At 43.8% G+C, this 16,926-nt stretch overlaps 1 protein-coding gene across 9 annotated transcripts in view; it reads right to left on the reverse strand.

Moving 5' to 3' along the window:
- RCOR3 (REST corepressor 3) overlaps positions 1 to 7,089 on the reverse strand; it is a 57,428-nt gene extending 50,339 nt beyond the window's left edge. For 3 of the 9 annotated variants that reach the window (XM_021063875.1, XM_021063873.1, XM_021063874.1), the window contains exons 1-2: positions 6,708 to 7,078; positions 6,240 to 6,296 (exon numbers count right to left, since the gene is read on the reverse strand). Coding sequence is in view for 5 of the 9 variants with exons in the window: in XM_021063868.1 (XP_020919527.1) it covers positions 6,240 to 6,296; positions 6,705 to 6,873 (226 nt within the window). In the remaining 4 variants the exon portion in view is untranslated. Of the gene's footprint in view, positions 1 to 6,239; positions 6,297 to 6,704 lie in introns of all 9 variants that reach the window. The other 6 variants (XM_021063868.1, XM_021063870.1, XM_021063872.1 and 3 more) reach the window with 4 other exon arrangements.

Genomic DNA, 16,926 nt, shown 5'->3' on the forward strand with positions numbered 1-16,926 from the left:
TTCCCTTCTTTCTCTGTGCGGAAAGGCTTCTTCTCACCTTATCAATCATATGAAAATAGAAATGAATAAAATCTCATGGGGCTCTAATTCAAATGACTGATGATCTCTTTTATCAACCCCTTGAAAATGAGACAGAATAGCTGAAATGACCTTTCTGTTTTACTGCCAACTCAGACCTGATTCCTCTCCTACAAAACAGGAGAAAGTAACTTGCATTAAAAACAATTTATCCCTCAGGATGACTTGCACTCAGTAAAGCTTTACCCTTTCTATCATAATGGTTGAAGTAAACTAAGATATTTAAAGGAAATAAACACAATGTTTTTATTTTGCTTTTATCTAACAATATTTAAGATTATACCTCAAAAATAATACTAAGAATCCAACTTTACTCAGAAACAAAATAACCAAGGGCTTTGAAGTAGCCTGTCTTCTGAACAGATTAAAAAACAAGCAAACCAGATTTCCTGTCATGGCGCAGCGGAAACGAATCCAACTAGGAACCATGTTTTGGGTTCGAACCCTGGCCTCGCTCAGTGGGTTAAGGATCTGACATTGCCATGAGCTGTGGTGCAGGTCGACTCGGATCCTGAGTTGCTGTGGCTGTGGCTTAGGCCAGCGGCTGTAGCTCTGACTGGACCCCTAGCCTGGGAATCTCCATATGCCACAGGTGTGGCCCTAAAAAGCAAAAGCAAACAAACAAAAAACCAAGCAAACCAAAACCTGAACAGCAAGCTACTACAATTTTAAAAGACTACAGTAAGTAATAGTTATGAAAATAAAATGATTGAACAATCAGTTTTTTAAAGTATTAATGAAGCCCTCAGTGAATCCTTCTGAAATCTTGTAGGTCTCCTCGACGGTAACTGGTACACTTATGAGACCAACTGGGGAAAACCAACAACAAAAAAACAAAAGTATAATTTTAATTAGGACTTCTACACCAACAGCAAATCGCAAAGTAAGAACAAAAATACAAACCTTCTACTTCTTTTAAGATTTCCCTTCTGACATCCAAAATAAGAAAGGCCTTTGATGGACATCATGGAAAAAACATTCTATATAAATACTGAGAATAGGAAGACATTCCAAATATTTTTTAAAATTTTGCTATTTATAAACTAGGCTCTGAGTTATATAGTTAATGTGCCAATGTGCTTACAACTGAGGTAAGCAATTTTTCAACTTCATCTCCCCTATGTTTTTTTTCCCCAAGACAATCTGCCTGAGAACTCACTTCTAGGATATATGCTTATGCTACTTTTGACCTTCTTCTTCACAAATGTCCTTCTCTCCCTTAAAAAAAAGAAAAAAGGCAAGTCTCTCACCCATCCTGAATTTGAAAAACCTCTATGATGCCAAACACAGGGTGTCAGCAAAGCTCTCCTTTACTCAAGGCACCATGACTATTACAATTTTAATCAATTATGCATTAATTGCAATAACTCAAGCCAGAAAAGATTTAACACTTAGAGCCTTACGTTCACAAGACTACATACTACGATGGTAGAGAAACTGGACAGATGATCAATAAAGCAACTTTCAAGCAAAAAATGTATTATAAAATTCTTTAGGAAAAATGCATGGAAATGATTTAAAAAAAAAAAAGGGAGCAATGTTAGAAGCCTATTTATATTTTATAAAATAGATACTACCATATTACCATAGTATTTACATTTAACTGGATATATTTAAATAAGGATATAACAACTTTATTTCAAAGTATAGATATTTTCAATACACTGGAGATACACTGAAGATTATATTGTTATTTATGTTTATTTTTTTCTATTTTGTCTTTTTAGGGCCGAACCTGAGGCATATGGAGGTTCCCAGGCTAAGGGTCCAACCGGAGCTGTTGCTGCAGGCCTGCGCCAGAGCCACAGCAATGCCAGGTCCAAGCTGAGTCTGTGATCTACACCACAGCTCATGGCAATGCTGGATCCTCAACCCACTGAGAGAGGCCAGGGATCGAACCCACACCTTCATGGCTCCTAGTCAGATTCATTTCTGCTGCGCGTCGACGGGAACTCCTATTTTTAAACTAATAAACCCAGTGATAAATAACAGATGTCAACTTAAAAATTTTTTCCAAAATTCTTTTGAGTATGCAAGCAAAATATTTTGAAGAGCACTGTTTTAGATACATTAATTTTCACTTATCATATAGTTAATACTATCTTCCTTTTACGAAGAGAAAACCAAGGCTGGGATACACCCGTCAGGTGTCCAGTTCATTCAAGGTCACTGTGCCATATGAGCTAAAAAGCATATGATAAGAGGTAAGACTCTTAATCACCACACAAATCTGCTCATGATGTAAGCACAGTGAATAGGCACTAAATAAAAGCTGGGAAGGCCTAGTGAAGAATCAAAAGAAAAAGAGGCACCTAAAAAAGAATAAGAAATCCACTTAATAAATGTTTATACAAGCATTCTTAGCGATGGTCCGTTAACATAAACAGTTCCCAATCTCCTAACTTCAGTATTTCCAATTTAATCTCAGTTCTTCTCATACTTTCTAAAACACTCATTTTAATAATTCATTCTTTCTATTCTTATTGCTATCATCATCACTAGCATCTCTTCCAATAAAAATATCCTTCACAAGAAAAATCTTTTAATCTTCCTACATTCTCCTCATAACAATATTGACACCTAAAGAATTTTTCTTCCAAGGATCCAGTGTTGCCCTGAGCTGTGGTGTAGGTAGCAGACTCTGCTCAGATCTGGCGTTGTTGTGGCTCCGGCATGGGCTAGTGGCTACAGCTCTGATTAGACCCCTAGCCTGGGAACCTCCATATGCTGCGGGTATGGCCCCAAAAGGACAAAAAAGACAAAAAAAAAAAAAAATTCTTCCAAATGAGTTAAATGGCAATGGGTGAACAATCTCCACAAGATAGTGTTTATGAGACTAAAGATGATAATATGAAAAAAAGAAGAGCTAACCATTTCCCAATTTCTATCATTAGTTAATAAGCATCTTGTCTTCTTTCATCTCTTCCAAAGAAGTATAAGTTCTCACCCAATCATACTGAATTGATGTGAAGTAAAAACTTCAAACAGCACAATACTTAGAATTAGATAGAGCTGTGGTACTATGTTGAATTGCATGAGGCTCAAAATTTCCTTGTTAAAAAGTGTCTAATAATTGATAATCTGCATTTGCTTACATTTGCCTATAACAGCTATAGAAAAAGCCCACCTAAGTAACTGGTTTTGGTTGTGTCCTTGGGTTCAATATTCTGCAGATTATTAGGCAGAAAATGAATATATGCAGAGCTTCTCTTACTGTGCTTCACAGATGTTGCATGTTTTATATATTGAAGGTTTATGGCAAGCCTGTGTTAATCAAGTCTATCAGCACCATTTTTCCAGTAGCTTTTGCTCATTTCCTGTCTGTGTGAACATTTTGGTAATTCTCGCAATAGCTCAAAATTTTTCATTATTTTACTTTTTACAATGCTCTGTGATCTTTGATGTCACTATTGCAAAAAGACACCAACTCTTGAGAGGCTCAGATGATGGTTAGTATTTTTTTATCAATAGTTTTTTTTTTTTTTTGGTCTTTTTTTTGGGGGGGGTGGGGGCACACCCTCGGGATATGGAAGTTCTCAGACTAGGGGTCGAATCAGAGCTGCAGCTGCCACCACAGCCAAGCAACAACCACAGCAATGCCAGATCTGAGCCACGTCAATGCCGGATCCTTAACCCACCAAGCAGGGCAAGGGGATGAACCCACGTCCTCATGGATACTAGTCGGGTTTATTACTGCTGAGCCACAACAGGAACTCCTAAAGTATTTTTAAAGTAAGGTAAGTACATTGTTTTTTTAGACCTAATGCTATTGCACAATTTTATATGCACTGGAAAAACAAAAAATTCATGTAACTTGCTTTGTGATATTTGCTTTATTGCAGTAGTCTAGAACCAAACCCACAATTATCTGAGGTATGCCTGAGGATGAATTTAAAGAAATTGACCTTGTCCTTATTCTAATAAAAAGCATAAGTAAATGAATTGAAAATATGACTTTAAAAATTGTAACATTTCAGTGATTTTTTCCCCCTCAAACATTCTACTTAGGCAAAATAAGCAAAGTATATCCAATAAGTTGGATAATCCAAATAATGGCCATGAGAAACCATCTAAAAAGTATTCTGCACGTTTAATGAATTATTTTTCAAACTTTAAAGCTTTTTTGTTTAAAGTTTATTCCAAAAACTGCTACAGTGATCAGGCATTAGCATGAAGTCTGGCTCTTAAACACAAAACCCCTAATCAACTTGTGAACAGTTGTCTATAAAATATAAATGTGCCTAACAGGGCAAAAAGATAGGTATGTTTATTATGCTGCTGAGTTCTAATCTGGAAATAATTCCCAAAAAGCAGTACATCAAAGAAAGCCCCAAATTAGAAAGGTATAAACGTACACACAATCATTCTTCACAAAATTATGAAATTTAATCCTACTGACTGCCATTTGCCCACTCAAACAATCTTGGCAAGACTTTCACAAAGTATTTTTATTTCTATTTTTACAGCTAGGGAAACTGAGGCTCAGGGAGGGCCAGTGACTTGCTCAGAGCACAATACCAGCCAAGAAATTAACTGAGTCTATCTTTGGCTAAAGCAAGCTCTTTCCAAATGTCAAGCTAAAACCTGAGGCAGCTCAGTAATGTAAAAGTGCCATTCACCTACTAGCTACGTTAATAAAGAAAACTAGTTTCACAACGTTTAAAATTACGTGAAGCCCTCCAGTACACACGGTTAGTTTTTGAATAAAATGTATTAACAGCCAAGTCATTTAGGAGGCAACAGAGTTTTAGTGAGCCATCTTGTATCAATTGTATGTATCCACTGAGAAGTCGTCTGCACTGACAATCCTTTTAACACTCGTTATTTTACCCTCTCCCTTGGGACAACAGAAGCTGTCTGAACCCTAATATCTTTAAATGCTTAGTAAATAGCATGTTGCATTGCCGTGTGACCTCTCCCTTGGGACAACAGAAGCTGTCTGAACCCTAATATCTTTAAATGCTTAGTAAATAGCATGTTGCATTGCCGTGTGGGCAGGACAGGAAAATACCCATCTTGATACTCCACGGCCAAATAAACATGCTCTTCCCCTCAATAAAATACAAGTAAACCCTATTAGTATCTAATAGGGAATTTAAGAGTCGATAAAGACATAACATTATTATGAGTGGGCAATAAAAAAAAAAACCTGCCAAGTGCAAGAAGAGAGAGAGACAGAGACAGACAGAGACAGAGAGACACAGAGAGAGAAAGCCCCTACAAAGTCTGCCCAAAGGCTGAACTGAAGAGGGGCTGGGCTGGGGTGGGGAGAAGGAACCACGCTCCACTCCGAGAGGCTCCAACAAGGGCGCCTCCATATGCGGAACTCTCGCCCAATCCCCGTCCAGGCTGAAATCCCGTGACCGCCAGGGAGCCTGTTTGGAGAAAAGTAGACAGGGAGCCCGCAAGCTGGGCTGGCAGAGGACGCTGGAACCTGGCTGCTCGGGGAGAAAATGTCTCCTTGGCAGCTGCAGTCACTGTCCTGTGGTCTGACTTCCCAGGGCTGGCTCCGCAGCGAGGTGTGCCTCTGGCTTCCCCCCACCCCCTTCCCCCAATCCCTTTCGCTCCGCGGCTCCTACACTCCGCAGAGCTGTCGCCACCAAAGCTACACCACCTAGCCAAAAAGAAAGAAAAAAGAAAATCCCGGTGCGCGCCGGGCGGGCCGGGCTCGCCCACGGCTTTTGGCCGGTGACAGCAGCCCAGGGATCGTCGCCCCTGCGGAGCGCGGCCCTCCGCCCCTGGGGGCCGGCGGTGTGGCAATTGACATTTGCATGGTTCTTCCCTGCACAGCCCGCACACCCTCGCCTCCCGCTCTCGGCCCCGAAGCCGCTCCACCCCCGGCCTCCGACCCCCGAATCCGCCCAGGACTGTCTTCCTCTGTTCACCTCGGGCTCAGGGGCGGAAAGGTGATGCCATCAGCGGGCAAGTGGCCTCCAAAGGAACCATGTTAACCTTGCAATGCACACATCTGCCCACACGCCCTGTGTCACAGCCCTGCCAAGCGTGACAGCCTCCCCGCCAGAGATGCCTGCCCATCCCAGCCCCGCATCTCCTCCCAACCGCACACCCGGACCCCCAACCCCGCCCGCCCGCCACCCCTTCCACCCTAAACCAATCCCAGAAAAGGGGAGACAGGATTTTGCTTAAGCAAACAGATCTACCTGGATCAAATTCAGGGATCCGAGCTTGGTATTCGGCTCCGACTCTCATCCCAACATCTGCAAAGCAATGCCAAAAAAGAAAAAGGGGGGGGGGAGAAAGAGAAAAGAAAGAAGAAAAAGAAAAAGGAAGAGACACTTAATAAAATATGAAAATTGCTGGAGGGAGCAAAGAAGCGGCGGGTGGATGGGAAGATATTAACTCCGGGCACTCCGGGAGATGGCAGCGGATGGGGGCGGGGAGCGGGGGGGGGGGACGAGGGCGGAGGATTGGTTGAGGGCGGAGGGACGGGGGTCGCGGGGGGTGCTGCTGCACTGCACCGGGAGTTCGAGGCTACCGCAGCGCCCGGGCTCCGAGGGGAGGGAGGGCGGGAGCGCGGCGAGGGGAGGGGAGGAGGGGAGGGGAGGGGCTGGGGGAGGGGAGGAGGAGGGGGGCAGGCGGGCTGGCGGGGAGGAGTTCGAGGCTACCACCGTGCTCGTCGTCGCTGCTGCAGCCGCTCTCGGGCTCCGAGAAGTGCAGCCCGCCGTTGGTGGACGAGGCGCCACTGCCACCGCCGCCCGCCGGGCTCTTGGCGCTGCCGTTGGCCGATCGGTTCTTCCCCAGTAACTCAGGCCCTTTCTCCATCATGCCGGGCATGGTAGAAGAGGGGAGGGGGAAAGGTGAGGGGAAGAGGTTGGCGTCAGGGTGAAGGGGGAGACGGCTCACGAGCGCGGGCGGGAGGGAAAGGAGGAGGAGGAGACGGCCGCGGCGGCAGCGGCGGAGGAGGAGGGTGTTAATATGGAGCCGCCATAACCGCTCCGGTCCGGCAGTAGCGCAGACGCCTCACAACAACCCGCCCCGGCCCCGCCTCCCCGCCTCCCCCTCCCCCTCCGCCCGCCGCCTGTCCCGCGCAGTCCCCGGCGCCCCTCTCGGCAGCGCCGCGCTCTACGCCGCCGCCGGTATCACTCCGCCCCGCAGGGAGGTTCCGGCCGCCCGGCGGGGGGCGAGGCGGGGGCGGGGGCGGGGGGGCGCGCCGGGAGGGGGAGGGGCGGGGAAGCCCCGCTCGCCGCCGGGCCGGGCCACCCCCGCCGAGCGCTGAGAGAAGCGCCGCAGAGGCGCGGCCGCCTCCGGGCTTCCTTCCTAGGGGGCGCTGCGGCGCGCGGGCGGAGGCGACGGAGCCGGGACTCTTTGCCCTCTCGGGGCGGAAGGAACGCGGCGGGCCTGAGACAGGGCTGGCGCGGCCTGAAGCGCCAGCGCCGGGGAGCAGCCCCCCTCTCTCCGAGGGAGCCGCGCGGCCGGCGGCCGGCCCGGCCGAGGCGGGAGCGCGGCCCTTTGGCGATGCTGCGGCCGGCCGGCTGCTCGGTGTCGGGCTCCTCCGCCAGCGTCGAGCTGGAGTCGCGCGCCGGCCCGCTGTGGGGTCGGGCGTCCGAGGCCCAGCCGGCCCGAGAAGTAGGCTCGGTCCGAGCTGGACGCTGCAGGTTCTGACCTCGAAACGGGGGCCTGAGTCCTTCAAGAGCCTGGGGGCGAAGAGACGAGAAGGCGGCTGCATTTTGCTGAATGGTGGTGGTGTTTGGGGTTTTTAAAAATCCTTTCTCCCCCATTTTCCTTTTTACACTTTTTTTCTTTAAAAAAGATTTTTTTTGGTCTTTGCCCTTTTATTCGTTGGGGGAGTGAATGCTGTCAGTGGCGAAGTAAAATTAGGAAGGGGCCCTTGCCCGGCTGGCGCCTTCTCTGCGCGCTGACCTGCGGGCGAGGCTTGGGGCAGAGCTCGGCGGAGGGCGGAGGCCGCAAGTGGAGGTGAGGCCGGAGCTGCAGGCTGGCAGGGTTTCCAGCCTGGCAGGAGCTGTGCTCGGCGATGCTTTTGTGAATTACATTAGGCGGAGGACTAGGACCCGCATCTTTCATTCACCAGAGTTGAGGACGTCCGCTCTGTGCCAGGCTGCCTGGCCCTGGGGGCTTCTTAGAGTTTTTTTCGTTTTCTGTTTTTGGAGGGTTTTGTTTTTGCTCACCAGTAAGTAGAAGGGAGGACGTGGTGTGAACATCTAATGTGCAGATGTCTGCAGAGCGGTATTTGGGGTCCACAGTAAGGTAGTCTTCAAACACTTAGAGATTGTTTCTTTTACAGGGCCATGCAGATTGGATCAAACCAGAAATAAGGCTCTCTGTCCAGAAAAAGCCTTCACTGAAAGAAATAACGTGCTTAAGGAAGGAACGTATAAGTCAGGAATTGAGCCAAGAAAAGCCTGCGAAGTAAATATTTGGCAGGGTCCCAGTCTGAAGGGGAAAGTCTCCCGAGCAGGTACAAAACCTATCTGGATCTGGTAGTGGAGGTAGTTTCATCTCTATCAAAGCCTGATATGATTCCATTAAATGCTGAATCATACAATTAAACTTTTTAATGATCCCTTTTCTTAACAAATACAGTTCTGAACATTAATTTCCATATAGGTTTTCGGTTTTTTTTTTTTAACAAGGAGAGAACATCTTAGCCAAATGAAATGAATAGTCATTTCCCTTGATAGTTATATTTTCTTTGTGAGTGAATACATCAGTGTTTTGGTTTTTTTACATAAGTTCTTTTTTGGCGGGGGGCGGTGCAGGCACCCGCGGCATATGGAGGTTCCCAGGCTAGGGGTCGAATCAGAGCGGTCTGCAACCTACACAACAGCTCTGGGCAATGCCAGAGCCTTAACCCACTGAGCCAGGCCAGCGATCGAACCCGCAACCTCATGGTCCCTAGTTAGATTCGTTTCTGCTGCACCAGGAAGGGAACTCCTGTACAGAAGTTCTAAGGATCATGATTCATGGTTTTGTAACACAAAGACCAGACCTGAACTGAGTGAATTCACAAAGAAAAATATTCGTCTGAGGCCAGTTGATCAGCCAGCTTTTTTTTTTTCCCATTTTTTAAAGTTTTATTGAAGTATAATTGATCTACATCAGCCAGCTTTTTCACATCCCAACTTTGCAACACCTTCCAGCCACTTATTTACAGAAAGGAATTTCTGCATAATAGACCAAGGACCAAAACACTGTGAAGATCTGGGGACGTCTGTAACTTCTGTTTATCAGTAAAACTTAAAGTGAGACTACTCCACACTTTGCTTGAGTACAGCATAGAAGGCAGAGCAGGAAAGACTGCATTTCACTTGGGAGAAGAAGAGGTTTGGGGTATGGCATTTTAAAAGAAGAAAGCAAGTTTCTGTTTTGCCCCTGAGGAGAAACATGAAGAATAATAGGCCTTAAAATGGTATCCCACAGTTAGCAAGGACAGTATTGAAAAGGAAAAGCCTAAGGGGAAGGTCTATAAGGGGTTAGAGGAAGAAAAGATGAATCTGGACAAGGAAGAAAAAAGTTTTAAAGGGTTAATAAATGTCTAGTGATGCAGAGTCATGAGAAGGGTTTAAGAAAAGGCCTTTGGATTTTTTAACTAGAAAATGTGGATTATTTTGTATGGTTGCTTTTTTTCCTGTATTAAAATGTTTTAATATTATTTTCATTGTATTTTAAATTTGGAGTGGCTAATGTATTTTCATAGTTCCAAAATCAAACGATACAAGAAGATATAGTTCACTATTGTACTGAATATCCCAGTGAACAAAAAGTGAAGAGAAAAATGTATAAAGATTAGGAAAAAAAATATAAATCTGTTATTTGGAGAAAGCATGATAGTTTCTAAATAAAATTGTAGTTTATGAACTATTAGTGTTATAATGAATTTAAAAAGTGGCTGGATACTGTCAGTATATAAAGATCAGTTATTTTTTCACACCAGCACTTAACAATTAGAAAAGGATTTTTTGTTTTGTTTTGTTTTGAGGGCCACACCCTCGGCATATGGAGGTTCCCAGTCCGGGGGTCTAGTTGGAGCTACAGCTGCCGGCCCATGCCACAGCCTCAGCAACATCAGATCTAAGCCTTGCCTGCTACCTACTGACCAAGGCCAGGGATGGAACCCACAACCTCATGGTTCCCAGTCGGATTCGTTTCCGCTGTACCATGACGGGAACTCCAAAAATGAATTTTTAAAGTAATACCAGATACAAATGCACCAAAAATTTGAAATACCTACTGTATTAGTTTCCTATGGCAGCTGTAACAAATTACCACAAACTTTGTAGCTTGAAATAAATTCATTCTCTCACAGTTCTGGAGGCCAGAATCTGAAATCAAAGTGTCAACAGGGCTATGCTCCCAGAAGCTTTAGGAGAGAATCTGTTCCTTGGCTTTTCCAATTTCTGGTGTCTGCTGGCATTCCTGGGCTTGAAGGCACAATCAGTTCATCTTCAATTGCCTTCTCTGGGTGAGTCTTGAATTTCTTCTTTCTCTATCATGTAAAGATCTCATGCTGGAGTTCGCTTTGTGACACAACGTAAATGAATCTGACTAGGAACCATGAGGTTTCGGGTTCGATCCCTGGCCTCTCCTTTGGGGGTACCACCCAGCCCACTGCACTTAGAAATAAATCCTAATGAAAGATGTGGCTCAGGGTAATGAACCCGACTAAGATCCATGAGGATATGGGTTCAATCCCTAGCTTCAGTGGGGTTAAAGGATCTAGCACTGCCGTGAGCTGTGGTGAAGTCGCGGACATGGGCTCACGTCCTGTGTTGCTGTGGCTCTGGCGTAGGCTGCCAGCCGTAACTGATTCAGAGCCTGGCCTGGAAACTTCTATATGCCACAGGTGCAGGATTAAAGAACACAAAAAAACCTCGAAGGGCCGCAAAGAGGAAAAGAAACCCATAAAAGAGACTGGGAAAAAGCAGAGCAATAAGAAGAGAACTAGGGCAGTGAATTTACCATCACCTCTGGGGGTTAGGATTTCAACCTGAATTTGGGGCAGGGGACATAAACATTCAGACCATAGCAGTATGTGTGTATTTCCTAACACACACACACACGCACGCACGCACGCAGCTGTCTATACGTGCTCCGTGCATTTCTCAGTACATAAAAACTGTCTACCTCAGGAGATGAGGTGTCAGACTTTGGGATGAAAGGGGGACCTTATCTCTTGAGTATTCTGTTCATGGTCGGATTCTTTTGCCATATGCATATTATTGTTTTGAGGAAACGTTGAAAGAATCACTTAATAGACAAAACACAGATAATTATAGTTTGAAATAATAATATTAAGACAATGTAGAAGTAAAGTTACAGTTAATGGAAGAGGAAAGATGGAAGAGGATATGGTATTATCCTCATTTTACAAAAGAAAAGAAATATAAGCAAGGGGGTGATTGTAGACTACATGTTAATCCACCACTACAGCCGGCACACAGGAGGGACCTGTTTATTCATTCCAGGCTCGTAATGATTGTCTTTAGGACACCAGTTTGCTGAAGAGTTTGTTGATTTGCTCTTTTTCCTCCTTTATTTTTATTTTAGAAGTGCCTGTCTTGAAATAAGTGTCACTCTGAGACAGAGTCGGACAGCATGGCCAGGAGACTGTCCACTACTGAGACACTCCTGTTGGGCTAAATCTGGTGGTGGGGGGGGAGCAGTCCAAACTTTTTCAATAGGGAGAAGGAGCCGTGCGTGGTGGTTTTTTTCTTACGCCGCACCTGCAGCACATGGATGTTCCCAGGCTAGGGGTCTAATCAGAGCTACAGCTGCCGGCCTACACCACGGCCGTAGCAACGTGGAATCCAAGCCACGTCTGCGACCCACATCACAGCTCACGGCAACACTGGATCCTTAACCCACTCAGCAAGGCCAGGGATGGAAACTTCATCCTCGTGGATCCTAGCTGGGTTCATTTCCACTGAGCCACAATGAGAACTCCTGTTTTTGTTTTTTCATTTTTTTTTTAGAGCCACTGATCCCCAGTGAGGAGTGGAAGGAATCATGTACTCTTAAGAGCTGAAAGGAACTTTCAAGGGCTGATAACCCACTTTTCCTTTACCCCCTGGAATATATACCATTTCTGAAGCTAGTCTTAGAGCCTCCATTTAAACATGTACAGAGATAGGTAACTGCAACACAAAGTAGACTACTTTATAAATGTCTAAGGTTTAGAAAATATCTTTTTTGTACCCCCAAATTCAACCACATAAGAAAACCTCTAATACCACTCTCTTAAAGTGAAAATGTATTTCTTTTCATGTTAAAGATATCCAGAAGTAGGCAATCCTGGGCTGAAATGACAACTGCCATGAAGGTCTGTCTTTTGTCCCACCCCTCTGCCATTCCTAGAGTGTCACTTTGGCCCTCATGATCCAGAATGGCTGTTGGAGGGCCAGTCATCACAACCACACTGCTCACAGCAGGACAGAGGAAGAAGGGCACACCCATTCTTTTTAAGGAGCTTTTCTAGGAGTACTGCACACTATTTATGCTGGCATATCAATGTTCAGACCTTAGTCATATGGCCCAGTACCCTCAAAGGAGGCTGGGAAATGTCCAAGTGCTCTGCTAAAAATCAGGCCTTGTAGCTAAGGATGAAGGGAAGAATGAGGTCTGAGGCAGCTCGCAAGCTCCGTCACACTGCTGACAGCAGTTAGGGAAACAGCTTCTCTCTTAAGATAAACATCATTCTCTGGCAAATCCAGTGATACTGTTTTCAGATCCTTCACCTTTTCGACTGTCCTATTAACATGCTCTAGTTTGTACCTAAAATGAGACACCCCCCCACACCCAACTCTGAGATCTGATTGGGGCAAAATCTATTGGAAATCTTTTGACCCTTTTTCTTTACACCGTATTTTTTTTTTATTAATCCATCCTAAAATTAGCTTTCATGACAACAGTGTCACATGGTTCCTGAATCTGGAATCAGCTGCATCCTCTGGGCTTTTACATTCGTTATGCTGTATCCTGGTCTCTCCCCATTTAGACTCCCTTAGATTTTTTTTAATTTTCTTCCCCCACACTTCCTCCTCAGTAAACTAATATAAAGGATTGCCATTTAATTTCACCTGGCTTGTTTTAGCTTCTCTGAAGTGTTTCAGAACTTTTCGAATTCTAACTTTCTTACCTAATATATCCATGTGACTTGGCTGTGGGCATTCATACCTGTGATAAATGAAATTTCTCTTTAAGGGCAGAAATAGTGTCTTGATTTATATTCTCAGCATTGGGTACAGTGCCTGTGCATATAGATGTTTGCATTTATCTTTTCTTTCTGGCTTACTTCACTTAGTATGAGAATCTCTAGTTGCATCCATGTTGATGTAAATGGCATTATTTCATTCTTTTCCATGGCTGAGTAGTATTCCATTGTGTGTATGTTTCACATCTTATTAATCCATTCTTCTGTCACTGTCGATGGACATTTAGGTTGAGAAACATCTTTTTTAAAAAATGTATATATATAATATTTCTTTATTTCATGTAGTGTTTATGTTTGTTTGTAACACTTTGTTTTACCTGCAAACGACTCATATTAGACTAATGATTTATATTTAATGTTTAAATTTTCATAATTTTTCATTTTATTTAATAGATTATTTAAAAATTTAATGCATTACTTAGTCTTACATTTTACTTTTATGAGTTAAAAACTTCAAAAAATACTAGTATTTTAGTTATTTGAATTCAATATCTCAGTTCTACTATTAGTCATATCCTTTGGTATTGAAATGATTTTTTTTTTTTTATCTTTATTTTGCCTTTTCTACAGCCGCTCCGCAGCATATGGAGGTTCCCAGGCTAGGGGTCCAGTTGGACCTGTAGCTGCCGGCCTACACCACAGCCACAGCGACGCAGGATCTGAGCTGAGTCTGCGACCTACACCACAGCTCACGGCAATGCCAGATCGTCAACCCACTGAGCAAGGCCAGGGATTGAACCCGCAACCTCATGGTTGCTAGTCGGATTCATTAGCCACTGCACCACAACGGGAACTCCTGCAATAATTTTTTTTAAAGATGCAGTTCTCTCATAATATCATCTCTGATTACACCTGAGAAACTATGGGTTTATTCAAGTAGATTGGGCAGACCTGGTGATAATAACCACAATTAAAATTATGTATTTGACTCCCTCTATTGTGTCACAACGCCTTGAATATTTATAAAACAGCAAGTAATTTTCTTTCTTTTTTTTTTTTTTTTTAATGGCTGCTCCTATGGCATATGGGACTTCCCATGTTGGGGGTTGAATCAGAGCTGCAGCTGCAGGCCTACACCACAGCCATGGCAACACAGGGTCTGAGCTGCAGCTCTGACCAAAGCAGCTTGTGGCAATGCTGGATCCTTAACCCACCAAGCGAGGCCAGGGATTGAACCTTGCATCCTCACAGAGACAATGTCAGTTCCTTAACCTGCTGAGCCACAACAGGAACTCAGGAAGTATCTCAATAACTCAGTGTGAGAATCTCTAGTTGTGTTGTCCATGTCGATGTAAGAAATATTCCTTTCAGGTTTGTTGAGTGTTTGTTTAGTATGAGGAAGGACCTTAAAGCTGCACCAACTCTGGATATTACAACAAAATTGAGTTGTGGACATTCCCAGGGACAGACTGTTTTTCCCAAAGGTCCAGCCAGTCAGCTAGCGCTGCCTCATTTTCCATTAACTTCCACCGTGTCTAAAATTGAGAACCATCTGTGCTACGTAAGAAAAAAAGTATAGTCCTTCTGCTATAATAATAATTTTGAAATTTAATATAAAGTCTCTACTTATAAAAATCACTTTAAAATTGTTTAAATCTCATTTAAAATGGAAAAACTCCATTTGATTATTTTCTTAGCATCTAACTCAAGCAGCTTACTCATGATCAAAATAAGGTCATGTATATGGAAGCAACATGTAAACTTAAAATGCTACACAAAAGAATCCAAGAGCTACGGTTAAAGACATGAAATATCCTCTTCTTCTCTTCCCCAGAGGGAAGCACCCTAAATCTGCTAACCTGACTTAGTAGGTTTTCATTTCTAACCACATAAACTTTTTTTGTTGTTGTTTTGTTTGTTTTGGAGGCCATAGCTGCAGCATATGAAAGTTCCCAGGCTAGTGATTGAATCAGAGCTGCAGCTGCTGGCCTATGCCACAGCCACAGCAAACAGCAACACCAGATCTGAGCCTGGTCCATGACCTACACCACAGCTCATGGCCACAGTGGATCCTTAACCCACCGAGTAGGGCCAGGGATCGAAATGGCATCCTCATGGATACTAGTTGGGTTATTAACCTGCTGAGCTGCAGCGGGAGCTCCTGGATGCTGTTTTTTGAAACACCATTAAATTGCAGGCAGAAATATAGCCCTACACTGACCCTTTAGATCAAACATGTCCTCATTCCAGGCTGGACACACCTCCTAGGCCTGCCTTACGAGTCTAGTTTTTAGAGAGCGGGTGTATTCTTGGCTCATTTCCTTTTTTCTCATTGTAGCATTAGGTCAGGCATGCGATCTTTCTCTGTAACTTTTCTTTGAAAGCACCAACAGAGTTAGCTTCACAATTATTTTAAATAATAGGGACTACTTAGCCCTCTTCCCTTTCACCACCGAGGAAAATATGCCAAGTTTTAATGTTGGGAGAAGCTTCATTTCCTTAGTACTCATGGACAGAAATTATTTACACTTGTCAGAAACCCACTATCTGCAGACTTCTAAGTAGCTTATTTGTAGTAAGAACTTTAAGAGGTTATGTTATACTTAGTTACTTCAAAACTCCTTTTCTATAGCAGAGGCTACTAAATTAGCATTATTACAGCATCGAATCTTGGAGCATCCCACTTAACAGTGACTTGTTCTTGATCCACTCACTCTCACTACACCATCTTTGAGCATAAGGCCGTTTAGCTGGATAATGAACAGTTGAGGGGAATAGCATTTATGTGACTAATAATTGAAGAAAGAACAGTTGAAGGAAACTTTTTCACCTTGCATCATACTAAGAATTGGGGAGTTTAAGCCAATCACTTGAGCTCTGCATAAATGACTGGAAAATTCAAGTACATATTGATTAAATCCCTGCTTAAAGTTATCCCATAATAAATATGAATTGTACTATACATTGTTCACTGAATAGCAAACATTTGTTGAATGCATACTGTGTGCCAAGTACCACTCTTAGTAGATATCCCTGTTCTTGTCGAGGTTACATTTTAGAAACGGGAGGACAATGAATAATAAACAAATGTAAAATATATATACACAAAATATTATATATAGTGTATGTATATTTATATGTATACATATTAGGATGCATAATATACATGATTATTAGAATGTGATTTATGCTGTAGAAAAAAATTTATTTTTTTATTTTTAATTTTTCTTTTTTTGCTTTTTTAGGGTCACACCCATGGCCTTTAGAAGTTGCCCTGAGGCTAGGGGTCTAATCAGAGATACAGCTGTCGGCCTACACCACACCACAGCAATGCAGGATCTGAGCCTCGTCTGTGACCTACTGCACAGCTCATGGCAACGCCAGATCCTTAACCCACTGAGTGAGGCCAGGGATCGAACCGGCAACTTCATGGTTCCTAGTGGGATTTGTTTCCACTGCTCCACAACTGGAACTCCAGAAAACAAATTTTAAGTAGGGCATGATAAGGGTCTTTGAGAATTCTAAAAGTGTATAGTTTTCAATTTTATGTAGGATGTTCAATGTGAGTCTAGCAAGCTAGTTGAATTTGAGAAGATTCAAAGAAGTGAGTCATGAAGATACCAGGGAAAGAACATTCCTGGCAGAGGAAACGGCTGTGCAAAGGCCTCAAGAGGATGGCAAGCCTGGCATTTTCAGGGAAGAGCCAGGACGGCTTGAGT

This window comes from Sus scrofa, chromosome 9, assembly GCF_000003025.6.
Source record: "Sus scrofa isolate TJ Tabasco breed Duroc chromosome 9, Sscrofa11.1, whole genome shotgun sequence".
NCBI lineage: Eukaryota > Metazoa > Chordata > Mammalia > Artiodactyla > Suidae > Sus > Sus scrofa.